This window comes from Chroicocephalus ridibundus, chromosome 11, assembly GCF_963924245.1.
Source record: "Chroicocephalus ridibundus chromosome 11, bChrRid1.1, whole genome shotgun sequence".
Classification (NCBI taxonomy): Eukaryota; Metazoa; Chordata; class Aves; order Charadriiformes; family Laridae; genus Chroicocephalus; species Chroicocephalus ridibundus.
Window position 1 is genome coordinate 1553054 of NC_086294.1, and position 27439 is coordinate 1580492.

The 27439-nt window shown below is 53.5% G+C and overlaps 3 protein-coding genes across 3 annotated transcripts in view; all 3 read left to right on the top strand.

Annotated features, from left to right (window-relative positions):
* The first annotated feature begins 1548 nt into the window (after positions 1 to 1548).
* On the top strand, positions 1549 to 4038 carry LOC134522116 (protocadherin alpha-2-like). Its single transcript, XM_063349419.1, has one exon. The coding sequence runs from the start codon at positions 1549 to 1551 to the stop codon at positions 4036 to 4038; it is 2490 nt and encodes an 829-aa protein (XP_063205489.1).
* A 5452-nt stretch (positions 4039 to 9490) lies between these two features.
* Positions 9491 to 27439, top strand: part of LOC134521820 (protocadherin alpha-C2-like) — a 195237-nt gene continuing 177288 nt past the window's right edge. The window contains exon 1 of the mRNA XM_063348804.1: positions 9491 to 12022. Within this exon, the coding sequence (XP_063204874.1) occupies positions 9545 to 12022 (2478 nt within the window). The 5' untranslated portion in view covers positions 9491 to 9544. The remainder of the gene's footprint in view (positions 12023 to 27439) is intronic.
* Positions 19814 to 22653, top strand: LOC134521848 (protocadherin alpha-2-like). Its single transcript, XM_063348869.1, is given in 2 exon segments — positions 19814 to 19928; positions 19931 to 22653. Coding segments are annotated over 2 exon segments (2823 nt in total). The 5' UTR covers positions 19814 to 19828.

The window sequence follows — 27439 nt, forward strand, 5'->3', positions numbered from 1 at the left end:
AGGAGAAGAGAACGGGAAGCAAGATAAGGAGAGGACAGAGAAGAAAAGAAAAAGGAAGAGAAAGACAAGAAGGAGGAGAGAGAAAATAGAAAAAGAACACAGAAGAGAGGAAGAAAGAGAAAGGAAGAAGGAAAGAAGGAGAAAGGAAGCAGGAAGGGAAGAAATCTATGCAAGGCAAAAAGGAAGCAAGGGAGAAAGAAAGGAGGAAGAAGAAGGAAGGGAGGGAGAGAGGGAGGAAGGAAGGAAAGAAGGAAAGAGGGAGGGACCAAATGTATTACTAGCATGCAGCAATGTTATATCGGCACGGTTAATGGAACTGAGAACCTTGGCATCCTTGGTACTCAGGGACGCTGTGTAAGGCTTGATGAAAAGTGGTGAGGAAGAGGAAAGAGCTCTCGCCTGAGGCCATGTGCTGTGATCCATGGCGGCAGTTGTGATGTAGTCACATAGAAAATATACCGGTAAAGGGAAGAAAATAAAGGGAGGTCCATGATGGGAAAAAGAAGAGAAGGAATAACGGAATACAGAAGAGAAAGAAGGAGGGAACAATAGAGAGAAAAAAAGGCAATAGAGAGAAAGAAAGTTCGAAGCAAGCAATTGAGAGAAAGAGGATGAAGAAAGGAAGATAAGCGAGTTTACTAGCATGCACAGATGCTATCACTGTACACAGAAAGGTGGTGAGGGAGAGAAAGAAGGCAAGAAGGCAGAAATGCAAGACATAAGGAAAGAAGGTAGATGGAAAAAAAAGACAGAAAAAGGACGGAATAAATGAAGCAAGGAAATAATAAGGGAAGGAAGATGAGAAGGAAAGAAGGAAAGAAATCATGAACGAGAAAAAACGTTCGTTCCTAACAGCCTCCGCCTTGGTTAGACTACCGACCTCCAGCACTGATGTCCCGTAATTAGCGCCCCGTCTGATGGCTCCGTCTTTGATGGTCTCCGCCGCTGTGCTGGAGGCATCTGGGTAGCTGTCAGCGGGGGTGAAGACGAGAGAAGGACGGAAAAAGAAGGGAAAGGGGTGTAAAGACCAGGGAACGGAAGGGTAAGAACGAACCGAAGAAGGAAGAAAAGAGACATGAAAGAGAAGGAAAGAGAAGAAAACAGAGAGAGAAAATAGGAAAGACACTAAAGTAGAAAACGACTATAAAAACGTAGGAATGAGAAAGGAAGGCAGAAAGAGGAAGAACGGAATAAAGGAACCTAAGGAAGTAAACAGCAAGCAAGCATGGAAAAGGAAAGAAAGAGAGGAAGGGAGGAAGAAGAAAAAGAAAGGGTAAGAGGAAGACACAGGAGAGGACGTGACAAGCCCGTGTCCGGGGACACGGTCGGCGGTGTGGAGCGTGCGAGGCGTCGGAGCAGCACACGGTGTCGCTGCAGGCTCAGAAACGGCGTGGGAGCGTTGAGGCGACTCCGCCCCGATGCGGCGGAGAGCCCGGCTGTGAGCGCGGGGGGGCGGCGCGGGGCGGTGAGGAGAGCCGGTGCGTCCGGGCGGCGGCGGGGAGCCGTGCGGGGCCCGTGCGGGCGGCGGCGGCTGCTTGGGCGGCGGCGATGGGCGTGAGTTGGTGTTCCGTGTTGCGGGTGGTGGTGGTGGTGCAGGCGGCGTGGGCGCTGGTCGCTGGTCAGGTGCGGTACTCGGTGCCGGAGGAAGCCAAGGCCGGGACGGTGGTGGGTCGTCTGTCGCAGGACCTGGGCCTGGAGGCGGGCGATGCGGAGTCGCGGCGCCTGCGCCTGGTGTCGCAGGGCCGTCGTGCGAGCGTGGAGGTGAGCGGGGCGAGCGGGGCGCTGGTGGTGAGCTCGCGTCTGGACCGGGAGGAGCTGTGCGGGAAGAGCGCGCCGTGCGCCCTGCGCCTGGAGGTGCTGGTGGAGCGGCCGCTGCGCGTCTTCCACGTGGAGCTGGAGGTGACCGACATCAACGACAACGCCCCGCTCTTCCCCGCCGCCCGTAAAAACCTCAGCATGGCTGAATTAACCACCGTGCCGGGGTCCCGGTTCCCGCTGGAGGGCGCGTCGGATGCAGATATCGGAGCCAACGCGCAGCTCTCCTATACACTCAGCCCCAGCGACAATTTCGGTTTGGAAGTGAAATCTAAAAATGAAAACAAAGTGTCGCTAGTCCTCGTATTAAAGAAATCTCTGGACCGCGAGACTTTGCCTGTGCACCGTTTGGTGTTGACGGCGAGTGACGGTGGCCGTCCGTCGCTGACGGGCACGATGGAGTTGTTGATCTCGGTGCTGGATGCCAACGACAATGCGCCCCAGTTCAACCAGTCGGTGTATCAAGTGCAGCTGCAGGAGAATATTCCCCCGGGAACTGTGTTTCTGCAGCTAACAGCGACAGACAATGATGAGGGAATTAATCAGGAGGTATATTATTCGTTTAGCGATACGATGCCTGCCAAAGTTCAGGACCTTTTCATAATTGATAGAAATTCCGGGGAAATACGGACTGCCGGTGAACTGGATTTTGAAGACGTACAGTCGTATGACCTGGAGATCGAAGCGAGAGACAAGGGGACGCCCCCGCTGTCGGGCCACTGTAGCGTGGAGCTGGAGGTGTTGGACGTGAACGACAACGCGCCGGAGGTGTGGGTGACGTCGCTGTCGGTGCCGGTGTCGGAGGACGCGGCGATGGGGACGGTGGTGGCGCTGCTGAGCGTGTCGGACCGGGACTCGGGGTCGAACGGGCGCGTGCGGTGCGCGGTGTGGCCGGCGTCGCCGTTCGGTCTGGTGTCGACGTTCGCGGGGTCGTACTCGCTGGTGCTGCGGGAGGCGCTGGACCGGGAGCGGGTGTCGGAGTACGAGGTGGAGGTGCGTGCGGAGGACGGCGGGTCGCCGCCGCTGCGCGCCAGTCGCGGGGTGCGTGTGCCGGTGTCGGACGTGAACGACAACGCGCCGGCGTTCGCGCAGGCGGTGTACACGGTGCTGGCGCGGGAGAACAACGCGGCGGGCGCGGAGCTGGCGCGTGTGTGGGCGCGGGACCCGGACGAGGCGGGCAACGGGCGCGTGAGCTACTCGGTGTGGGAGGGCGGTGTCGGGGGCGCGTCGTCGGGCGGGGGGTGGCGGTCGGCGTCGAGCTACGTGTCGGTGGACGCGGAGAGCGGGCGGCTGTGGGCGCTGCGGCCGTTGGACTACGAGGAGGTGCAGGTGCTGCAGTTCGAGGTGCGTGCGGTGGACGCGGGGGAGCCGTCGCTGTGCGGCAACGCCACGGTGCAGGTCTTCGTGGTGGACGAGAACGACAACGCGCCGGCGCTGCTGCCGGCGTCGGGCGGCGGCGCGTGGTCCGGGTCGTCGGCAGAGGCGGCGTCGGGGTCGGTGTGGGCGTGGGCGTCGTGGGGGACGCCGGCGGGGCAGGTGGTGGCGAAGATCCGGGCGGTGGACGCGGACTCGGGCTACAACGCGTGGCTGCGCTACGAGCTGTGGGAGCCGCGGGGGAAGGGCCCGTTCCGCGTGGGGCTGTACAGCGGCGAGGTGAGCACGGCGCGGGCGCTGGAGGAGGCGGACGGCCCGCGGCAGCGGCTGGTGATCGTGGTGCGTGACCACGGGGAGCCGTCGCTCTCGGCCACGGCCACGCTGAGCGTGTCGCTGGTGGAGGGCGGCGAGGCGGCGCTGGCGGCCGCGGGCTCGTCATTGTCGGGGGTAGGGCTGCGTCCGGCGGAGGGCGGCGCGTCGGTGTCGTCGTCTGCGGCGACGAACGTGTGGCTGGTGGTGGCGATCTGCGCGGTGTCGAGCCTGTTCCTGCTGGCGGTGGTGCTGTACGTGGCGTCGCGGTGGGCGCCGCGGGCGGCCGTGCTGTCGGGGCCCGGTGCGGCGACGCTGGTGTGTGCCAGCGAAGTGGGGAGCTGGTCGTACTCGCAGCGGCAGAGCCGGAGCCTGTGCGTGGCGGACGGCGCGGGCAAGAGCGACCTGATGGTTTTCAGCCCCAACTTCCCGCCGGCGCCGCCGCCGCCCGTCCCCGCGGCGAAGGAGTCGAATCCGGAGGCGCCCGCTCTCCTGGACACGGTCAGTGGCCCTCCCTTTCTCGCCTCTCGCCCCTTCTAACCCTCCTGTCCCGTCCCCTGGGCAGTCGCTGTTGGGAGGGGGGTCTCATCCCGCGGGTGGTGGGTGGCTGTCGGGTGCTTAATAATGTGAATGGGACCTGTTAATGAGAGCACCTCCCTTTGCGTCCTTGCCGCAGCTTCCCGCCCCTTGTTTCTGGGGAAAGATAAAGAAAGATTTGACACACCCAGCAGCAGTTACAGTCCGCAGCTGAGGTTCGGTGTTGTGGGTGAGTTGTGTTTCTGTAGAGTAAAATGACGGCCGATTACGATGAGAGGTTCCACGAGGTCAGGTTTGCAGACGCTCTGTCTTTACTGGTGTGTGGCATTTCCACCCGAGCTTGCTGAAGGAGTGCAAGAGACACAGGCTGTGGTGGTGACAGTCCCCCAAGCACTCTTTCGTGTTTTATTGCCTTCGCTGACTGCTGACCGTGCTGATATTAGATGTGGTTTATTCTCTGTCCTCCTTTCGTTCTCGTCTGCAATAGACTTTTGCACAATTGGGACTTGTCATGGGTTTTCTCTTCCAATGCTCTAATTTCTCCCTGTTCTTTGACCCATTGGAGTCATTATGAACATTGGGAAGTCGTTGTGGAATTTTCCTGTGTTCTTTTTCCAAGTATATTGTAACCAAAGTTAGTAGTAGAAAGTGTTTAGTCAGAGGAGTACGACCCAAGGTGTTAGAAACGGGAACTTTCTATTTCTTCTCCCACTCTCCTACCCGGGTTGTGAACTTTTGTTTCTGGCTGGACTATTGTCTTGACATACACTGACCTGTTTTCATATTCTTTCATTATTTGCATTTATAGCAACACCCTTACAAATAGCCTCAAATTCTCTTTCCAACCACAAAAAAGTCGCTTAACCCATTGTGCTACACAGTAGATATCATCTACTAGATCGGTGTTCTCTTCAACATGTGGGTTGGTTTCTCTCATCATGAAATCAGTGCCCGTTGCCATTAGAGTTGTGCCAACATGACCTCTACAAGGAGTATTGTTCTCAGGTCTGTAATGTTCCCCTTTGAAATTGCTGAAGCATTGCCAAACGTGAAGGGTCATCTGCCGAGAGTTTGCTGGACACCATGTATACAATACCATCTGAATGTTTTTTATGGTGGTCTCATTGATGGGAAGGGTGAGCAAAACTCAGATAGAGTGTTGAGATGGGAAGGGGCACTGTGGCATGCGGTGGAGTTGAATGTGGCAGTGTCACTGAGTAGGGTCTGGGCATTTCTTGATTTGAATGGTAACGTTGAGCACTGGGAAGCCTTGTGTGAGGGAACTGGAAATCCTTGGGAAGACTGTGGGCCATGCCATGAGAAGAGAGTAATGTGATATGATGTGTGTGTGTTGAGCATGTCCCAGAGTGGGGAACAGAGGATGCCTAGAGGAAATCATGAGGCAGGATGGGCACATTGTGTTCTTTTGCAGGATTCTTTCCGAGGCTCCATAGGGTCTGGTGTTGGAGGCCTTCTGGGTCTTGAGATAGTATGTGGTATTGAAATGCCCACAATGTCCTTTGAGGTTATGTATATCTCTCACCAGAGGCAGTCTCTCATGCTGCTTGCGGCCTGATGTAGGCAGTATGTTGGTAAGAAGGGCTGAGATGCTGCTGATGAATACTGCGTGATGGACCTTTTCCCTCTTGTTTTGGGAAAGGTGTTGTGAGTGTGTAGCAGTTCAATCTGCTGTCCTGGTGTTGTGGTGGGCATGTACAGGAGCTTCTGCATCTGTTGATATTGCCGTCATGGTTTCTTGATCCTCCTAAGGCAGGATCTGTAAGGGGAGGTAATGAAGTGGGGGTGACCTTTGGGCGTGTGACTTAACCTTAACCTTAGTCACTTGCACAGGTGGCATCTGTAATGATAGTGTGTCCTTTGTCAATATTACCTCATTCTGATATGTGCAGGTACACACCAAACCCTTCACGGCAGCCCAGCTGTGGTGTTCTGTTGTTAGAAACACTACGTAAATCCTTGGGGAAATGATGAGGCATGTCATAAGAAGAGAAGAATGGGAGATGATGTGCTTGTCTTGAGAACACCTGTCCCAGAGTGGGGCATGGGGGATGCCTAGAAGGAAGCATGAGGCAGGATGGTTACTTAGTTTTCTTTCCCAGGATCCTTTCCCAGACTCCCAAGTGTCTAGGGTTGGAGGCCTTCTCGATGTTGAGATAGAACCTGAAATTGAAATGCTGCCAAAGTCCTTTCAGGTTCTTAATATCTCCCATGAGAGAAAGTCCCTTGTGCTGCTGTCGGCATGATGCGGGCAATGTATTGGTAAGAGGGGTGACATGCAGACTGCTAATTACTGTCTGCTGGACCTTTTCCCTCTTGTTTTGGGAAGAGTGTTGTGTGGTTGTAGCCCCGCAATCTGCTGTCCTGGTGTTGTGGTGGGCACGTACAGGAGCTTCCAGAGACATTGATGTTGCCATGCTGATTCGTTTCTCCTCCTAAGGCAGAATTCGTAAAGGAGGAGGTGAAGAGGTGAGTATAATCTTGAGTATAATCTTTGTGCTCCTGACTTCTCCTACGTGTGCACTTGCATTTGCACTTGGTAGATATGCTGTGTCCTATTACACATGGCTCATTCTGATACATGCACGTACACACCAAACCCTGCAGAACAGCCCAGCTCTGGTTTTCTATGGTACGGATTTTCCCACCCTGTTGATATTGTGAGTGTGCTTGCATATCAGTGTTTGGTGTGGTTCTCTTGAAGAATATAATCTGTGTGGTCTGAGATCTGAGCTGTCACAGCTCTTTCACAGCTCTAATCACAGAATCTTTATGAACAGTAACGTGCAGGTCTGTAGAGTTTGCACCTGAAAATGCTGAAAAGGCAGAAAGTATTTCAGGTGAAGCTCAGGCATCTGGGAAGAGTCTGCCAGAGAGTGAGTGCCTTTGCCTCTGTCCATCCATTCTTTGTGCTGAGCATGAGAGAAGGTGAGGATGTGCAAAGGCCTGGGTGATGCTCAGAGTGATGTTGGGGCATTTTATTGTGATGGAGCAATGTCTGGGTATTGTGTCAGTGACGCTTCTAGTTGCACAATGTAGGGCCTGGGCATGTGTCCCTGGGAGGATGACTTTGAGTGGGGAAGAATCTTGCCTGATGGAAATGGGGATGCCAGATGTCTGTGTAAAGGTCTGTGTCATTGGGGAAGGAGTGGAGAACGTCCGCATCACTGGAGATCTCATTTCCCATGGCGTGTTGTAGAAGATGCCCATAGAAAACCTTGAGAAGAGGCCTGATGTGCAGAGCTGATTCCTCAGGATCCTCTCAGGTCCTCCAGAAGTTCTGCACATCCCTGCACCCTTTTGTCCTCTGTGGTATTCCTATGTGATGTGAAGACATCTGCCATAGGTTCCTTTAATCATTTGCTCCTGAACGTGTTATGTTATTGGTCATATAGGTGGGTTTTGAAGTTTGGATCACTTTGTCCTCCGTAAAGCTCTCCTTGTTCATCTCTCTGCTCATCTCTTTGCCTTGCTAGGCAGGGGAAGAAGTGCTTTTTGTATTCAAGATGTTGGCAAGCCTTGTGTTTCAAACCAGTGGAATGGATTCCTTTGGTTAGCTACTCTCAGCCAAAATTCCCACCCCTTTTGTTTTTCTTCTCTCACATTGGCAATGTGTTGGTAATGGTGGATGAGATGCAGACGGCAGAATTTTGCAGCTGCCTGGTTGCAGAGTTTTGTGCCATTTGGCATCAGTGTAGGGCATGTCTTTTCCATTCTCTTGAGCTGAGGTTTACGTTGAGAGAATGTCCTTAGCTTTCGGGTGTGCGTTCTGCTTTCCCTGTGTCATGGTGTTGGCCAAATTGGTGAATGACTGGTGACAGATGCTCTCCCCCCACCTCTTGCACATGGAGAGGAGGAGGAGAGATAAAGAGATGTATGAGTTTAGAAGTAATTAAACTTCTTTAATGAAATATTAATAATCCAATAAAAAGGAAATAATGAAATACATAGAGTGTATACAAACCATATCAATTGCCCAGGATGACGTCACTGGCTGGCATAGGGGAAGTCCCAGACTGGACTCAGTGGTTGGTGGGAACTGGATTCCAGAGCTGGAGTCAGGAATGCACCAATGTTGAAAATGTTTCTTATTCTGAAGAAGCAACCAGTGATGCTACAGGTAAGTTGCTCCTACCTAAAGAAGATGAGTCTGAGAGACAGATGTACTTTTGTTCCTCTTCAGTGGTTATGTCTTTATGTTGGATCGACTGAATATTGCCTGGATTGTAATGCTAATGAGAGGTATTCTGTGGGGACTAATGCCGCTGGGTACTGAGGTTCTGGGTTCTCTGTGTGTTGTTCTGGCAGTGCATGCCTGCCTGATGTAGTCATATTGTATGGCATATATAATATATATACATATGTATTACCATATGTATACCGGTAAAGGAGAGAAAGTGGAGGCAAAGAGGAAAAAGAAGATAGCCGGAGGACGGGACTGCAGAGAGGGAGTATGGGGATAGAGAAGAGAAGGGATGAGGGAAGAATAGAGAGAAAGAATATGAAGCAGGAAGTATGGAGACAATCAAGAGAAAGAAGATAAAGGAAGAGACAATAAAGGATCACTGTCCACAGAACAGTGGATCACTATCACGGTCCACAGAAAGGCGGTGAGGGAGAGAAAGAACGAAGGAAATAAAGAAAGGATAAAAAGTAAGAAAGAAAAAAGCAAGTCAGGAAGAAATGAAGCAAGGAACTAATAAAGGAAAGAAGAGGAGAAAAAAGAGAAAGAAGGGAAGAAATCCTGAAGGAGACGACAAGAGTGCAGCGATATTCTAGACGCTGAGGAGATTTGGTCTCTAAGAACCTTCGTTTTCGTTAGAGTAGCGCGCTCGGGCGCTGATGGTGCATGTAATTAACGCTGATGGCTCCGTCTTTGATGGTGTCCGCCGCGGCGCCGGAGGCGACTGGGAAGCCGCCAGCGAGGATAAAGAAGAGAGAAGGATGGAGGAAGAAAGGAAAGAGAAGTAAAGACTAGGGCACGGCAGAGGAATAATGAAAAGAACAAGGTAGAGAAGGAAGAGAAGGAAGAGAAAAAAGAACAGAGAAAAGGAAAAAAGAAATAAAGAAATGAGGAAGAATAGAAACGAACGAAAAGAGATAACTGAAGGAAAAAAGAAGGCGAAAAAAGGAAAAGAAGATAAGAAAGAAAGAGTGAGAAGGAAAGAGAGAAAAAGCAAGAAAAAGAAAAGAACGAAAAAAAAGAAAGAGGAGAAGGGAAGGAAGAGACGAGAGAGGAGATGACGAGCCCGCGTCCGGGGACTCGTATTAGTAGTGTGGAGCGTGTGAGGCGTCGGAGCAGCACACGGTGTCGCTGCAGGCTCAGAAACGGCGTGGGAGCGTTGAGGCGGCTCCGCCCCGGTGCGGCGGAGAGCCCGGCTGTGAGCGCGGGGGGGCGGCGCGGGGCGGTGAGGAGAGCCGGTGCGTCCGGGCGGCGGCGGGGAGCCGTGCGGGGCCCGTGCGGGCGGCGGCGGCTGCTTGGGCGGCGGCGATGGGCGTGAGTTGGTGTTCCGTGTTGCGGGTGGTGGTGGTGGTGCAGGCGGCGTGGGCGCTGGTCGCTGGTCAGGTGCGGTACTCGGTGCCGGAGGAAGCCAAGGCCGGGACGGTGGTGGGTCGTCTGTCGCAGGACCTGGGCCTGGAGGCGGGCGATGCGGAGTCGCGGCGCCTGCGTCTGGTGTCGCAGGGCCATCGGGCGAGCGTGGAGGTGAGCGGGGCGAGCGGGGCGCTGGTGGTGAGCTCGCGTCTGGACCGGGAGGAGCTGTGCGGGAAGAGCGCGCCGTGCGCCCTGCGCCTGGAGGTGCTGGTGGAGCGGCCGCTGCGCGTCTTCCACGTGGAGCTGGAGGTGACCGACATCAACGATAACGCCCCGCTCTTCCCCGCCGCCCGCAAAAACCTCAGCATGGCGGAATCGTCGTTGCCGGGGTCCCGGTTCCCGCTGGAGGGCGCGTCGGATGCAGATATCGGAGCCAACGCGCAGCTCTCCTATACACTCAGCCCCAGCGAGTATTTTAAAATAGAAGAAGAAAACAGTATCTCGCGCAGTAAATCCCTGTTTCTGGTTCTGACGCAAGCGCTGGACCGCGAGACTTTGCCTGTGCACCGTTTGGTGTTGACGGCGAGTGACGGTGGCCGTCCGTCGCTGACGGGCACAATGGAGCTGTTGATCTCGGTGCTGGACGTGAATGACAACGCGCCCCAGTTCAACCAGTCGGTGTACAAAGTAGTTTTGGCAGAAGACGCCTTAGAGGGGACGCTGGTGGTGCGTGTGAACGTCACAGATCCGGACTTGGGAATATATGGGGAAGCGCTTTATGAAATTGATACTATTCTTCCTGCCTCGGCCTCAGATGTATTCAGCATCGATGCCGATAGCGGGGAGATCAGACTGAGGGGTGCCCTGGACTTTGAGACAGTTGAATTCTACGACCTGCACGTTAAGGCGAAAGATAAGGGGACGCCCCCGCTGTCGGGCCACTGCAAGGTGTTCGTGCAGGTGGTGGACGTGAACGACAATGCTCCGGAGGTGTGGGTGACGTCGCTGTCGGTGCCGGTGTCGGAGGACGCGGCGGTGGGGACGGTGGTGGCGCTGCTGAGCGTGTCGGACCGGGACTCGGGGTCGAACGGGCGCGTGCGGTGCGCGGTGTGGCCGGCGTCGCCGTTCGGTCTGGTGTCGACGTTCGCGGGGTCGTACTCGCTGGTGCTGCGGGAGGCGCTGGACCGGGAGCGGGTGTCGGAGTACGAGGTGGAGGTGCGTGCGGAGGACGGCGGGTCGCCGCCGCTGCGCGCCAGTCGCGGGGTGCGTGTGCCGGTGTCGGACGTGAACGACAACGCGCCGGCGTTCGCGCAGGCGGTGTACACGGTGCTGGCGCGGGAGAACAACGCGGCGGGCGCGGAGCTGGCGCGTGTGTGGGCGCGGGACCCGGACGAGGCGGGCAACGGGCGCGTGAGCTACTCGGTGTGGGAGGGCGGTGTCGGGGGCGCGTCGTCGGGCGGGGGGTGGCGGTCGGCGTCGAGCTACGTGTCGGTGGACGCGGAGAGCGGGCGGCTGTGGGCGCTGCGGCCGTTGGACTACGAGGAGGTGCAGGTGCTGCAGTTCGAGGTGCGTGCGGTGGACGCGGGGGAGCCGTCGCTGTGCGGCAACGCCACGGTGCAGGTCTTCGTGGTGGACGAGAACGACAACGCGCCGGCGCTGCTGCCGGCGTCGGGCGGCGGCGCGTGGTCCGGGTCGTCGTCGGAGGCGGCGTCGGTGCCGGTGCCGGGGTCGGGGTCGGTGTGGGCGTGGGCGTGGGCGTCGTGGGGGACGCCGGCGGGGCAGGTGGTGGCGAAGATCCGGGCGGTGGACGCGGACTCGGGCTACAACGCGTGGCTGCGCTACGAGCTGTGGGAGCCGCGGGGGAAGGGCCCGTTCCGCGTGGGGCTGTACAGCGGCGAGGTGAGCACGGCGCGGGCGCTGGAGGAGGCGGACGGCCCGCGGCAGCGGCTGGTGATCGTGGTGCGTGACCACGGGGAGCCGTCGCTCTCGGCCACGGCCACGCTGAGCGTGTCGCTGGTGGAGGGCGGCGAGGCGGCGCTGGCGGCCGCGGGCTCGTCGTCGTCGTCGTCGTTGTCGGGGGTAGGGCTGCGTCCGGCGGAGGGCGGCGCGTCGGTGTCGTCGTCTGCGGCGACGAACGTGTGGCTGGTGGTGGCGATCTGCGCGGTGTCGAGCCTGTTCCTGCTGGCGGTGGTGCTGTACGTGGCGTCGCGGTGGGCGCCGCGGGCGGCCGTGCTGTCGGGGCCCGGTGCGGCGACGCTGGTGTGCGCCAGCGAAGTGGGGAGCTGGTCGTACTCGCAGCGGCAGAGCCGGAGCCTGTGCGTGGCGGACGGCGCGGGCAAGAGCGACCTGATGGTTTTCAGCCCCAACTTCCCGCCGCCGCCGCCCGTGCCCGCGGCGAAGGAGACGCATCCGGAGGCGCCCGCTCTCCTGGACACGGTCAGTGGCCCTCCCTTTCTCGCCTCTCGCCCCTTTCCCCTTTTTCTCCCTTCTGTCCCGTCCCCTGGGCAGTCGCTGTTGGGAGGGGTGTCTCATCCCGCGGGGGCGGTGGGTGGTTGTCGGGTGCTTAAGGATGTGAATGGGACCTGTGAATGGGACCATCTGCCTTCGCATCCTTGCCACAGCCCCTTCGGCTCTTGCTTTTTGGGGAAAAGTTAAGTGTATTGCTGCACCCACTAGCTTTTCCCGATGCAGCTGAGATTTAATGTTGCGGGTGTGAGTGTCATTGCGATTTGAGGTGCAATGCCATCGGCTTGCTGGTGTGTAGCATTTCCACCCGAGCTTGCTGAAGGAGTGCAAGAGTTTCAGGCTGTGGTGGTGATGGTCCCTCTGGATGTATTTAGTGCTTTATTACCATTGCTGTCTGATGACTGTGCTGGTTGCAGCTGTGGTTTCTCGTCGAATACTCTGTCCTCCTCTTCTTTGATTGTGCTTTTCAAGTTTGTGACTCAGGGTGACCATTGGACTTCAGGATCTTCTGCCCCCATGCTGTGATTTTGTGATTTTTATTCACCCACCAGAGTCTTTCAGAAAGTAGGGATGGCGTTGTGGACTTTTCCTCTGTTCTTTTTCCACCTATGTTGTTACTTTACATTCTAGAATAAAGTGTTCAGGGAGGGGAGTGTGACCCAAGGTAGGTGTCAGAAAGGGGAATTTTCTTTTCCTGCTGCCCCAATCCATGTTATAGATTGTCGTTCCTGTGTGGAGAAGTGACGGGATATGATGTACGCAGGGCTCTTTTGAGAGTCTTTCAATATTTGCATCAACATTGTCAGCCGTATGGAAGCCCTGGAAACCTTCTTTTCCAAAAAAACCCCAAATTGTCCCATACGTTAGATATTATCCATTGCAGTGCTGTGCTCGTCAACATTTGGGTTGTTCTCTCACGGAAGGAAATCTATGCCCATTGCCAGAGATATCCTGACACCATCTCTACAAATAGATGTGTAACATTTCAGATGTGTAACAGAGCGCCGAGGTGTGTAACATTTCCATCTGGTATAGCTGAAGCATTGCAAAACATGAAGTGTCAACTACAGCGAGTCTGTTGAACACAGTGTATATGATACCATCTCTATATTTTTTATGGTGCTCTCACTGATGGGAACGCTTGTGGACTCGTGTTCCTGGCCAGAGAAGTGGCATGATGTACGCTGGCTTTTATGATGTTTTTCAGGATTTGTATCTGCAGCCACACCGTCACAAGAGACCAATAAACCTTCTTTTTAACACAAAAGCCCTACCAACCAACAAACAAATCCCCTGATAACAAAACCCCAAACCCCAAAGTCTCCTACAGAATCAATAGAATCTGTTGAATTGGGGTGCTTGTCAGTGTTTGCTTTGTTCTGTCATAGCATGAAATGAATGACGCCGATCCACAAGAAGGGCTGGAAGGAGGATCTGGGGAAGTACAGGCCTGTCAGTCTGACCTTGTTGCCTGGGAAGGTCATGGAACAGATCACCCTGAGTGCCATTATGTGGCACATGGAGGACAACCGTGTGATCAGGCCCAGTCAGCATGGGTTCATGAAAGGCAGGTCCTGCTTGACAAACCTGATCTCCTTCTGTGACAAAGTGACCCGCTTGGTGGATGAGGGAAAGGCTGTGGATGTTGTTTATCTCGACTTATGTAAAGCCTTTGATAGGGTTTCCCACAGCATTCTGCTGGAGAAACTGTTTGCCTGTGGCTTGGACGGGAGTACTCTGCACTGGGTAAAAAAGTGGCTGGAGGGCCGGGCGCAGAGAGTGGTGGTGAATGGAGTTAAATCCAGTTGTCAGTGGGTCACGAGTGGTGTTGCGCAGGGCTTGGTACTGGGGCCTGTTCTCTTTATATCTTTATGAATGATCTGGACGAGGGGATCGAGGGCACCCTCAGGAAGTTTGCAGCCAACACCAAGTTGGGCAGGAGCGTGGACCTGCTTGAGTGTAGAAAGGCTCTGCAGAGGGAAGTGGACAGGCTGGATTGATGGGCTGAGGCCCATGGCATGAGGTTGAACAAGGCCAAGTGCCATGTCCAGTTCTTGTATTACACCAACCCCCATGCAGCACTAGAGGCTTGGGGCAGAGTGGCTGGAGAGCTGCCTGGCAGAAAAGGACCTGGGGGTGTTGGTTTACTGCTGGCTGAATGTGAGCCAGCAGTGTGCCTGGGTGGCCAAGAAGGCCAAGAGCATTCTGGCCGGCATTGGGAATAATGTCAGCAGGGTTATGGAAGTGATCGTCCCTCTGTACTCGGCACTGGTAAGGCCCCACCTGGAGTGCTGTGTCCAGTTTTGGGCCCCTCACAACAAGAAAGACATTGAGGTGCTGGATCGTGTCCAGAGAAGGGCAATGAAGGTTGTGAGGGGTCTGGAGAACAAGTCTTATGAGGTGTGGCTGAGGGAGTGGGGTTGTGTATCCTGGAGAAAAGGAGGCTGAGGGAAGACCTTTTGCTCTCTACAATGACCTGTAGCGAGGGGGAGCTCAGTCTCTTCTCCTAAGTAACAGGCGATAGGACAAGAGGAGACGGCCTCAAGTTGTGCCAGGGTAAGTTAGATTAGATATTAAGAAAAATGTTTAGACTGAAAGAATTATTAAGCATTGGAACAGGCTGCCCAGGGAAGTGGTGGAATCATCATCCCTTGGAGTATTTGAAAGATGGGTGGATGTAGTGCTTAGAGATATGGTTTCATGATGGTTTTTGTGAGTGTTAGGTTAAGGGTTGGACTCGATGATCTGAAAGGTCCCTTCCAACCTAGACAGTTCCATGATTCTGTGAATGCCATTGTCATTTAGAGCTATTCTGATATCACGTTTAGAAAAATTAGAGAGTCTGCTGGACGTGGTCTAAATGACACCACCATCCATATCTTTTTTTATGGTGGTCTCATTGCTGGGAAGGGTCTGCAAAATCTGGAGTGAGCCCTGAGGTGGGAAAGGAAACTGTGTCTTGTAGCAGAGGTAAATGTGGGAGTAGGGCATGTCCATCTCTTGTTGTGAAGGGTGACCTTGAGCAGTGGGAAGACTCATGTGAAGGAACTGGAAATCCTTGGGAAGACCATGGTCCATGTCATAAGGCAATAGTGGGAGATGATCTGTTTGTCTTGAGAACACACATCCCAGAATGGGGAATGGAGGATGCCTAGAGGGGTGCATGAGGCAGGAAGGGCACCGAATCTTCCTGCCCAGGATCTTCTCACAGGCTCCCAGGGTGTCTGAAGTTGGAGCCCTTCTGTGTTTTGAGATAGCGTGCGGTACTGACATGCCCACAATGTTCTGTGAACTTGCATTCCTGGCTGGACTGGTGGCTTGAGGTGCACTGACCTGTTTTGATATTCTTTCATTATTTGCATTAGTAGCAACAGCCTTAAAAATTGCCTGGAAATTCTCTTTTCAACAACAAAACCCCTCTCAACCCAATTGTGCTAAACAGTAGATATCGTCTGCTGGATTGGTGTTCTTGCCAACAAGTGGGTTGGCCTCTCTCAGCATGAAATCAATGCCTATTTCCATTAGAGTTGTCCTGACATGTTCTCTACAAAAGTCATGTTACGTTTTCCTCTGAAATTGCTGAAGCATTGCCAGACATGAAGGGTCCTCTGCAGAGAGTTTATGATTCCATCTGTATGTTTTTTCTGGTGCTCTCATTGATATTCCAATGAGGGTATGAAAAGTCAGCTTGAGCGTTGAGGTGGGAAAGGGAACTGTGGCATGTGGCAGAGGCGAATGTGTCAGTGTCACAGAATAGGGCCCAGTCATTTTGTGATGTGAAAGTAACCTTGAGCAGTGGGAAGCCTTGTGTGAGAGAACTGGAAATCCTTGAGAAAACCATGGGCCATGTCAGAAGAACATGAGAAGTTAAGGAGGAGGGTGTGACCTTTGGGCCTGTGACTTATACTTAGACACTTGCGCAGGTGGCATCAACAATGATGGTGTATCCTCTTGTCAAAACAATCTGATTCTGATATGTGCAGGTATACACCAAACTCTGCACAGCATCCCAGGATGAGTATAATCTTTCTGCTCCTGATTTCCCTACTTGTGCACTTGCACGGGTGGCCTCAGAAGAGATGGTGTGTCCTATTACTCTTGCCTCATTATGATATTTGTGCCTTCCTGCATAACCCTGCAGAGCAGCCCAGCTCTGGTTTTCTATGGTACAAAGTTTCCCACCCAGTTGCTATTCTGAGTGGGCTTTTGCTTTGGTGTTTGGTGTGGTTCTCTTGAAGAATATAATCTGTGTGGTCTGAGATCTGAGCTGTCACAGCTCTTTCACAGCTCTAATCACAGAATCTTTATGAACAGTAATGTGCAGGTCTGTAGAGTTTGCACCTGAAAATGCTGAAAAGGCAGAAAGTATTTCAGGTGAAGCTCAGGCATCTGGGAAGAGTCTGCCAGAGAGTGAGGGCCTTGGCATCCATCCATCCATTCTTTGTGCTGACCATGAGGGAAGGTGAGGGTGTGCAAAGGCCTGGGTGATGCTCGGAGTGGTGTTGAGAGCTGGGACATGTTATTGTGGTGGAGCAATATCTGGGTATTGTGTCAGTGATGCTCCTAGTGGCCCAGAGTTGTGCCTGGGCATGTGTCCCTGGGAGGATGACTTTGAGTGGGGAAGAGTCTTGCCTGATGGAAATGGAGATGCTGGGTGTCTGTGTCACGGTCTTGTGTCATTGGGGAAGGAGTGGGGAACGTCCGCTTAGCTGGAGATCTCATTTCCCATGGCGTGTCGTAGAAGATGCCCATAGCAAACCTTGAGAAGAGGCCTGATGTGGAGCCGTACTTGCTCGGGATCCTCTCAGGTCCTCCAGAAGTTCTGTGCGTCCCCACACCCTTTTGTCCTCCGTTGGATTCCTATGTGATGTGAAGACATCTGCCATAGGTTTCTTTAATCATTTGCTCTTGAACATGTTATGTTGTTAGTCAAAGTGGTGGGTTTTGAAGTTTGAGACACTTTGTCCTCTGTAAAGCTCTCCTTGTTCATCTCCCTGCTCATCTCTCTGCCTTGCTAGGCAGGTGAAGTGCTGTCTGTATTCAAGATGTTGGCAAGCCTTGTGTTTCAAACCAGTGGAATGGATTCCTTTGGTTAGCTACTCTCATCCAAAATTCCCACCCTTTTAGTTTTTCTTCTCTCACATTGGCAATGTGTTGGTAAGGGTGGATGAGATGCAGACGGCAGAATTTTGCAGCTGCCTGCTTGCAGAGCTTTGTGCCGTTTGGCATGAGTGTGGGGAACGGCTTTTCAATTCTCTTGAGCTGAGGTTGAAGTTGAGAGAATGTCCTTAGCTTTCAGGTGTCCCTTCTACTTCCTCTGTGACGGAAGTGCATAAGGGAGCACTACACACTGTCCAGTGATTTCAAGGCTTCTGCAGAACCTAATTTTTTCTGTTCCGGACCCCCAGAAGTCTCTGATAATATTAAAGGAAATGTCCCTTAGAACCCATTCTCCTGTCTTGAAGATGCTTGTTATTCTGAAGAAGCAGCCAGGTAAGTCAATGATACCTTAGAGAAGGTGCGTTTGAGAGACAGGTGTACTTTTATTCCCGTTCAGTGGTGTTATCTTTATGTTGGGTGGATAAAATATTGCCTGGATTTTAAAGTCTGTAGGCTTGGAGCAGCAAAGCACCACTGCCTGCCCTTGTTCCTTTCCTTCCACTTGCAGGCACAGTGTGAGCAGACGGCAGCAAGCATGGAGGGAGGAGGGATTGCAGTGCATTTCTCTGGGTGGATGTGTTGGGTGTTGTGGGAATGTTCTCAGTGAAAATGTCATGGTGTTACCTTGGTGGCTTTTGTCTGGCTGTGTCTCATGCTGATGAAGGACCGCTATTCTTGGGGGCTAATGTCCCTCGGTACTGAGGATCTTGTTGTGTTGTTCTGGCAGTGCATGCCTGCCTGAACGAGACAGCAAGAGCTTGCCATTCAACGTGCAGGTGGAAAATGAGGCCAGAGGAACAGCTCTTCCCTGAGATACCGTCTTGGAGGATTTTTATGCTGTTCTGTGATGGGTTTGAGTGCCTGAAGGAAAGACTCCCTTAAGTTGTTTGTGCTCATTGAAACCTATTTGCGCGGATGTCCAAGTACATGGGGCTTGTGTTTCTGAGCGTGGTGGGTTCTGTTGCGGTGTAGCAGGTCTGTTGTTTTCTATATGATTGCTTTGCTGTGTTATTTTATGGGTCGTTGAGTGGACTGGAGGCTGAAGGTTGTTGTCTTCCTTTAGAAGAAATGGGGGCGTGCAGGGGCAGTCTGTCTGTATTGCACAGACTGTAGGAAAGCGGGAAGCTTGTTCCCCATGTGGAGGCATGGAAGGCGGAAGGGTAGGGGAATGAGAACTCTTGTCAAGGGCATTTCCATGCTTCATAGCAAGTGTGATGTAGTGATGTGGAAAATATTTTGTTAAAGGGGGAAAAGAAGAGAGAAGGGTGGAAGGAGAAGAGAACAGGAAGCAATGTAAGGATAGAACAGAGAAGAAAAGAAAAAGGAAGAGAAAGACAAGAAGGAGGAGAGAAAATAGAAGAGGAAGAGAAACGAAGAAGGACCAATGGGAAAGGAAGAAGGAAAGAACGAGAATGGAAGTAGGATAAGAAAGAATCTATGCAAGCAAAAAAGAAGCAAGGGAGAAAGAAAGGAGGAAGAAAAAGGAAGTAAGGAAGGAGGGAACGAATGAAAAAGCAAATGAACAAACAAACAAATGATAGAGGAGATTGCTATCTCGCAGTAATGTTATCTCTGCATGGTTAATGGAGTTGAGGACCTAGGCTTTCTTAGTACTCAGGGACATGGTGTAAAGGCTTGATGAGAAGTAGTGAGGAAGAGGAAGGAGATATCGCCTGAGGGCATGTCCATGATCCATGGCAGGTGTGATGTAGTCATATAGAAAACAGACTGGTAAAGGGAAGAAGAGAATGGGAGGGTAGGACAGGAAAAAGAAGAGAAGGAGTAAGGGCATAGAGAAGAGAAAGAAGGAGGGAACAATAGAGAGAAAGAAAAGCAATAGAGAGAAAGAAAGTTCGAAGCATGGAGTAGAAAGAAAAGCAATAGAGAGAAAGAAAGTTCGAAGCAAGGAGTAGAAGGAAAAGCGACCAAGAGAAAAAAAGTATGAAGCAAGGAATAGAAAGAAAGAAGATAAAGGAAGAAACGATAGAGGAGTTTACTAGTATGCGCCGATGCTATCACAGGACCGAGAAAGGAGGGTAGGGAGAGGAAGAAAGCAAGAAGGCAAGAAGCAAGGAAAGAAGGAGGAAAACAAAATAAATTTAAAAAAAAGGAAATAAAAAAACAAGGAAGGAATAAATGAGGCAAGGAGGTAATAAAGGAAGGAAGATGAGAAAGAAGGGAAAGAAAAGAAATGATGAAGGAGACTACCAGGGTGCAGCACGATATTGTCTAGATGCTGAACTGGTCCCTAACAGCCTCCGCCTTGGTTAAAGTCCCGATCTCCGTCGCGAATGTCCCGTAATTGGCGCTGATGGCTCCGCCTTTGATGGTGTCCACCGCGGCGCGACTGGGGAGCTGCCAACGTGGGAAAGAAGAGAGAAGGACGGAAGGAGAAGAGAACGGGGAGTAAAGACCAGGGCACGGCAGGGCAAGAACGAAACGAAGAATGAAGAAAACAGAGAGGAAGAAGAAGGTGGAAAGATAAGAAAGCAGAGAGAGAGAGAAGAAGGAAGGCAGTAAAGTAGAAAACGATTATAAAAACGTAGGAAAGAGAAAGGAAGGCAGAAAGAGGAAGAACGGAATAAAGGGATCTAAGGAAGCAAACAGCAAGCAAGCATGGAAAAGGAAAGAAAGAGAGGAAGAAGAAAAAAAAGGGTAAAAGGAATACACAGGGGAGGAGATGACGAGCTCGGGTCCGGGGACGCGTTTAGTGGTGTAGAGCGTGCGAGACGTCGGAGCAGCACACGGTGTCGCTGCAGGCTCAGAAACGGCGTGGGAGCGTTGAGGCGGCTCCGCCCCGGTGCGGCGGAGAGCCCGGCTGTGAGCGCGGGGGGGCGGCGCGGGGCGGTGAGGAGAGCCGGTGCGTCCGGGCGGCGGCGGGGAGCCGTGCGGGGCCCGTGCGAGCGGCGGCGGCTGCTTGGGCGGCGGCGATGGGCGTGAGTTGGTGTTCCATGTTGCGGGTGGTGGTGGTGGTGCAGGCGGCGTGGTCGCTGGTCGCTGGTCAGGTGCGGTACTCGGTGCCGGAGGAAGCCAAGGCCGGGACGGTGGTGGGTCGTCTGTCGCAGGACCTGGGCCTGGAGGCGGGCGATGCGGAGTCGCGGCGCCTGCGCCTGGTGTCGCAGGGCCGTCGTGCGAGCGTGGAGGTGAGCGGGGCGAGCGGGGCGCTGGTGGTGAGCTCGCGTCTGGACCGGGAGGAGCTGTGCGGGAAGAGCGCGCCGTGCGCCCTGCGCCTGGAGGTGCTGGTGGAGCGGCCGCTGCGCGTCTTCCACGTGGAGCTGGAGGTGACCGACATCAACGACAACGCCCCGCTCTTCCCCGCCGCCCGCAAAAACCTCAGCATGGCGGAATCGTCGTTGCCGGGGTCCCGCTTCCCGCTGGAGGGCGCGTCGGATGCAGATATCGGAGCCAACGCGCAGCTCTCCTATACACTCAGCCCCAGCGAGCACTTTACACTCGATGTTAAATCCTCTGATGAAATAAGGAAATCTGTGTTCCTGGAACTCACGAAACCGCTGGACCGCGAGACTTTGCCTGTGCACCGTTTGGTGTTGACGGCGAGTGACGGTGGCCGTCCGTCGCTGACGGGCACGATGGAGTTGTTGATCTCGGTGCTGGACGTGAATGACAACGCACCCCAGTTCAACCAGTCGGTGTATAAATTGCAGCTGCCGGAGAGCGCTGCAGAGGGGACGCTGGTGGTGTGTGTGAACGCCACGGATCCAGACTTGGGAATATATGGGGAAGTGCTTTATGAAATTGATACTATTGTTCCTGCCTCGGCCTCAGATGTATTCAGCATCGATGCGAACAGTGGGGAGATCAGACTGAGGGGCGCCCTGGACTTTGAGACAGTTACTTTCTACGACCTCCACATTAAGGCGAAAGATAAGGGGACGCCCCCGCTGTCGGGCCACTGCAGCGTGGAGCTGGAGGTGTTGGACGTGAACGACAACGCGCCGGAGGTGTGGGTGACGTCGCTGTCGGTGCCGGTGTCGGAGGACGCGGCGGTGGGGACGGTGGTGGCGCTGCTGAGCGTGTCGGACCGGGACTCGGGGTCGAACGGGCGCGTGCGGTGCGCGGTGTGGCCGGCGTCGCCGTTCGGTCTGGTGTCGACGTTCGCGGGGTCGTACTCGCTGGTGCTGCGGGAGGCGCTGGACCGGGAGCGGGTGTCGGAGTACGAGGTGGAGGTGCGTGCGGAGGACGGCGGGTCGCCGCCGCTGCGCGCCAGTCGCGGGGTGCGTGTGCCGGTGTCGGACGTGAACGACAACGCGCCGGCGTTCGCGCAGGCGGTGTACACGGTGCTGGCGCGGGAGAACAACGCGGCGGGCGCGGAGCTGGCGCGTGTGTGGGCGCGGGACCCGGACGAGGCGGGCAACGGGCGCGTGAGCTACTCGGTGTGGGAGGGCGGTGTCGGGGGCGCGTCGTCGGGCGGGGGGTGGCGGTCGGCGTCGAGCTACGTGTCGGTGGACGCGGAGAGCGGGCGGCTGTGGGCGCTGCGGCCGTTGGACTACGAGGAGGTGCAGGTGCTGCAGTTCGAGGTGCGTGCGGTGGACGCGGGGGAGCCGTCGCTGTGCGGCAACGCCACGGTGCAGGTCTTCGTGGTGGACGAGAACGACAACGCGCCGGCGCTGCTGCCGGCGTCGGGCGGCGGCGCGTGGTCCGGGTCGTCGGCAGAGGCGGCGTCGGTGCCGGGGTCGGGGTCGGTGTGGGCGTGGGCGTGGGCGTCGTGGGGGACGCCGGCGGGGCAGGTGGTGGCGAAGATCCGGGCGGTGGACGCGGACTCGGGCTACAACGCGTGGCTGCGCTACGAGCTGTGGGAGCCGCGGGGGAAGGGCCCGTTCCGCGTGGGGCTGTACAGCGGCGAGGTGAGCACGGCGCGGGCGCTGGAGGAGGCGGACGGCCCGCGGCAGCGGCTGGTGATCGTGGTGCGTGACCACGGGGAGCCGTCGCTCTCGGCCACGGCCACGCTGAGCGTGTCGCTGGTGGAGGGCGGCGAGGCGGCGCTGGCGGCCGCGGGCTCGTCGTCGTCGTCGTCGTTGTCGGGGGTAGGGCTGCGTCCGGCGGAGGGCGGCGCGTCGGTGTCGTCGTCTGCGGCGACGAACGTGTGGCTGGTGGTGGCGATCTGCGCGGTGTCGAGCCTGTTCCTGCTGGCGGTGGTGCTGTACGTGGCGTCGCGGTGGGCGCCGCGGGCGGCCGTGCTGTCGGGGCCCGGTGCGGCGACGCTGGTGTGCGCCAGCGAAGTGGGGAGCTGGTCGTACTCGCAGCGGCAGAGCCGGAGCCTGTGCGTGGCGGACGGCGCGGGCAAGAGCGACCTGATGGTTTTCAGCCCCAACTTCCCGCCGCCGGCGCCCGTCCCCGCGGCGAAGGAGTCGAATCCGGTGGCGCCCGCTCTCCTGGACACGGTCAGTGGCCCTCCCTTTCTCGCCTCTCGCCCCTTCTAACCCTCCTGTCGCGTCCCCTGGGCAGTCGCTGTTGGGAGGGGTGTCTCATCCCGCGGGGGCGGTGGGTGGTTGTCGGGTGCTTAAGGATGTGAATGGGACCTGTGAATGGGACCATCTGCCTTCGCGTCCTTGCCACAGCTCCCCCCCTCTTTCTTCGGGGTAAAGAAAGATTTGACACACGGAGCAGCTGTTGAGAAGAGTGAGTTCTTTTTCCGTAGAGTAAAATGACGGCCGATTACGATGAGAGGTTCCACGACGTCAGGTTTGCAGACGCTCTGTCCTTGCTGGTGTGTGGCATTTCCACCCGAGCTTGCTGAAGGAGTGCAAGAGACACAGGCTGTGGTGGTGACAGTCCCCCAAGCACTCTTTCGTGTTTTATTGCCTTCTCTGACTGCTGACCGTGCTGGTATTAGATGTGATTTATTCTCTGTCCTCCATTTATTCTCCTCTGTAATAGACTTTTGGAAAATTGGGACTTGTCACAGATTTTTTGTTCCAGTGGTGTAATTTCTCCATGTTATTTGACCCACTGGAGTCATTATGAACATTGGGAAGTCGTTGTGGAATTTTCCTGTGTTCTTTTTCCAAGTATATTGTAACCAATGTTAGTATTAGAAAGTGTTTAGTCAGAGGAGTATGACCTAAGGTGTTAGAAATGGGAACTTTCTATTTCTTCTCCCACTCTCCTACCCGGGTTGTGAACTTTTGTTTCTGGCTGGACTATTGTCTTGACGTACACTGACCTGTTTTCATATTCTTTCATTATTTGCATTTATAGCAACACCCTTACAAATAGCCTCAAATTCTCTTTCCAACCACAAAAAACTCGCTTAACCCATTGTGCTACACAGTAGATATCATCTACTAGATCAGTGTTCTCGTCAACGTGTGGGTTGGCTTCTCTCAGCAGAAAATCAGTGCCTGTTGCCATTAGAGTTGTGCCGACATGACCTCTACAAGGAGTATTGTTCTCAGGTCTGTAATGTTCCCCTCTGTAATTACTGAAGGATTGCCAAACGTGAAGGGTCATCTGCCGAGAGTTTTGCTGGACACCATGTATACCATACCATCTGAATGTTTTTTATGGTGGTCTCATTGATGGGAAGGGTGAGCAAAACTCAGATTGAGTGTTGAGATGGGAAGGGGCACTGTGGCATGCGGTGGAGTTGAATGTGGCAGTGTCACTGGGTAGGGTCTGGGCATTTCTTGATTTGAATGGTAACGTTGAGCACTGGGAAGCCTTCTGTGAGGGAACTGGAAATCCTTGGGGAGACTGTGGTCCATGCCATGAGAAGATAGTAATGTGATATGATGTGCATGTGTTGAGCATGTCCCAGAGTGGGGAACGGAGGATGCCTAGAGGAAATCATGAGGCAGGATGGGCACATGGTGTTCTTTTCGGGATTCTTTCCGAGGCTCCGTAGGGTCTGGTGTTGGAGGCCTTCTGGGTCTTGAGATAGTATGTGGTATTGAAATGCCCACAATGTCCTTTGAAGTTATGAATATCTCCCACCAGAGACAGTCTCTCATGCTGCTTGCGGCCTGATGTAGGCAGTATGTTGGTAAGAGGGGCCGAGACGCTACTGATGAATACTGCGTGATGGACCTTTTCCCTCTTGTTTTGGGAAAGGTGTTGTGAGTGTGTAGCACTTTGATCTGCTGTCCTGGTGTTGTGGTGGGCATGTACAGGACCTTCCACAGCCATTGGTGTTGCCATGATGATTCATTTCTCCTCCTAAGGCAGAATACGTAAAGGAGGAGGTGAAGAGGTGAGTATAATCTTTGTGCTCCTGACTTCCCCTGCTTGTGCACTTGCATTTGCACTTGGTAGATATGCTGTGTCCTATTACATGTGGCTCATTCTGATACGTGCATGTACACGCCAAACCCTGCAGAGCAGCCCAGCTCTGGTTTTCTATGGTACAGATTTTCCCACCCTGTTGATATTGTGAGTACACTTGCGCTTCAGCGTTTGGTGTGGTTCTCTTGAAGACTATAATCTGTGTGGACTGAGATCTGAGCTGTCACAGCTCTTTCACAGCTCTAATCACAAAGTCTTTATGAACAGTAATGTGCAGGTCTGTAGAGTTTGCACCTGAAAATGCTGAAAAGTCAGAAAGTAATTCAGCTGAAGCTCAGGCATCTGGAAAGCGTCTGCCAGACAGTGAGTGACTTGGCATCTGTCCATATGTTCTTTGTGCTGATGATGAGGGAAGGTGAGCATATGCGAAGGCCTGGGTCACGCTTCGAGTGGTGTTGAGAGCTAGGGCATGTTATTGTGGTGGAGCAATGTCTGAGTATTGTGTCAGTGATGCTCCTAGTGGCCCAGAGTTGGTCCTCGGCATGTGTCCCTGGGAGGGTGATTTTGAGTGGGGAAGAGTCTTGCCTGATGGAAATGGAGATGCTGGGTGTCTCTGTAATGGTCTGTGTCTTTGGAGAAGGAGTGGAGAACGTCAGCTTAACTGGAGATCTCATTTCCCATGGTGTGTCGTAGAAGATGCCCATAGAAAACCTTGAGAAGAGGCCTGACATGCAGAACTGATTCCTCAGGATCCTCTCAGGTCCTCCAGAAGTTCTGCACATCCCTGCACCCTTTTGTCCTCTGTGGCACATCCCTGCACCCTTTTGTCCTCTGTGGTATTCCTATGTGATGTGAAGACATCTGCCATAGGTTCCTTTAAAGATTCGCTCCTGAAGATGGTATGCTGTTAGTCATATAGGTGGGTTTTGAAGTTTGGATCACTTTGTCCTCTGTAAAGCTCTCCTTGTTCATCTCCCTGCTCATCTCTTTGCCTTGCTAGGCAGGGGAAGAAGTGCTGTCTGTATTCAAGATGTTGGCAAGCCTTGTGTTTCAAACCAGTGGAATGGATTCCTTTGGTTAGCTACTCTCATCCAAAATTCTCACCCTTTTAGTTTTTCTTCTCTCACATTGGCAATGTGTTGGTAACAGTGGATGAGATACAGACAGCAGAATTTTGCACCTGCCTGGTTGCAGAGTTTTGTGCCATTTGGCATCAGTGTAGGGCATGTCTTTTCCATTCTCTTGAGCTGAGGTTGAAGTTGAGAGAATGTCCTTAGCTTTCAGGTGTGCCTTCTGCTTTCCCTGTGTCGTGGGGTTGTCTGAATCGGTGAATGACTGGTGACAGATGCTCTCCCTCCACCTCTTGCACATGGAGAGGTGGAGGAGAGATAAAGAGATTTACGAGTTTATAAGTAACTAACCTTCTTTAATGAAATATTAGTAGTACAATAAAAAGGAAATAATGAAATACATACAGTGCATACAAACCATATCGAGCTCCCAGGATGATGTCAGTGGCTGGCATAGGGGAAGTCCCAGACTGGATTCAGTGATGGATGGGAACTGGATTCCAGAGCTGGAGTCAGGAATGCACCGATGGGGATCAAAGGCAGATGAACAGACAGGGTCCTCCTTAGAAGCCAGCCTTTGAAGAAAGAGAGCTGACCCTTTGATCCCTCAGCTTTTTTACTGAGCATGGGGCAGACAGAATGGAATACTCCTGTTGGTCAATTTTTAATCTGATCACTCTGAGAACGAGCAATCTTCTGAACAATATGCTGTTAATTTCAGAGAGTCAGAAGAGACCTAGCTAAGGAGTAAAATTACTGAACAGAAAGTTGGTTGTGTTTTAGCTCAAACCAGGACACCATTTGACAGAATTGCATGAGGGAGAACTTCACACTATATAGCAATTTCCAGCTTTAGCAGAACATAATTTTTTTTCTATTCAGGTTCCTCAGAAATCTCTGATAATATTAAGGGAAAATGTGCCTTAAAACCAGTTCTCCTGTCTTGAACATGCTTGTTATTCTGAAGAAGCAGCCAGGTAAGTCAATGATACCTTAGAGAAGGTGCATTTGAGAGACAGGTGTACTTTTATTCCTGTTCAGTGGTGTTATATTTATGTTGGGTGGATAAAATATTGCCTGGATTGTAAAGTCTGTAGGCTTGGAGCAGCAAAGCACCACTGCCTGCCCTTGTTCCTTTCCTTCCACTTGCAGGCACAGTGTGAGCAGACGGCAGCAAGCATGGAGGGAGGAGGGATTGCAGTGCATTTCTCTGGGTGGATGTGTCGGGTGTTGTGGGGATGTTCTCAGTGAAAATATCATGGTGTTATCTTGGTGGCTTTTGTCTGGCTGTGTCTCATGCTGATGAAGGACCGCTATTCTTGGGGACTAATGTCCCTGGGTACTGAGGATCTTGTTGTGTTCTGGCAGTGCATGCCTGCCTGAACGAGACAGCAAGAGCTTGCCATTCAACGTGCAGGTGGAAAATGAGGCCAGAGGAACAGCTCTTCCCTCAGATACCATCTTGGAGGATTTTCATGCTGGTCTGTGATGGGTTTGAGTTCCCAACAGACTCCCTTAAGTTGTTTATGCTCATTGAAACCTGTTTCTGCAGATGTCCACGTACATGGGGCTTGTGTTTCTGAGCGTGGTGGGTTCTGTTGTGGTGTAGCAGGTCTGTTCTTTGCCATATGATTGCCTTGCTGTGTTATTTGGTGGGTCGTTGAGTGGACTGGAGGGTGAAGGTTGTTGTCTTCTTCCAGAAGGAATGAGGATATGCATGGGCAGTCTGTCTGTATTGCATAGACTGTAGGAAAGCGGATGTTTCTTCTCCATGTGGAGGCATGGAAGGCGGAAGGGTAGGGGAATGAGAACTCTTGTCAAGGGCATTTCCATGCTTCATAGCAAGTGTGGTGTAGTGATATGGAAAATATTTTGTTAAAGGGGGAAAAGAAGAGAGAAGGATGGAAGCAGAAGA

Bases quoted from the DNA above. Each gene is read 5' to 3' on its own strand.
- LOC134522116 (XM_063349419.1), top strand. From the start codon at position 1,549: ATGGGCGTGAGTTGGTGTTCCGTGTTGCGGGTGGTGGTGGTGGTGCAG.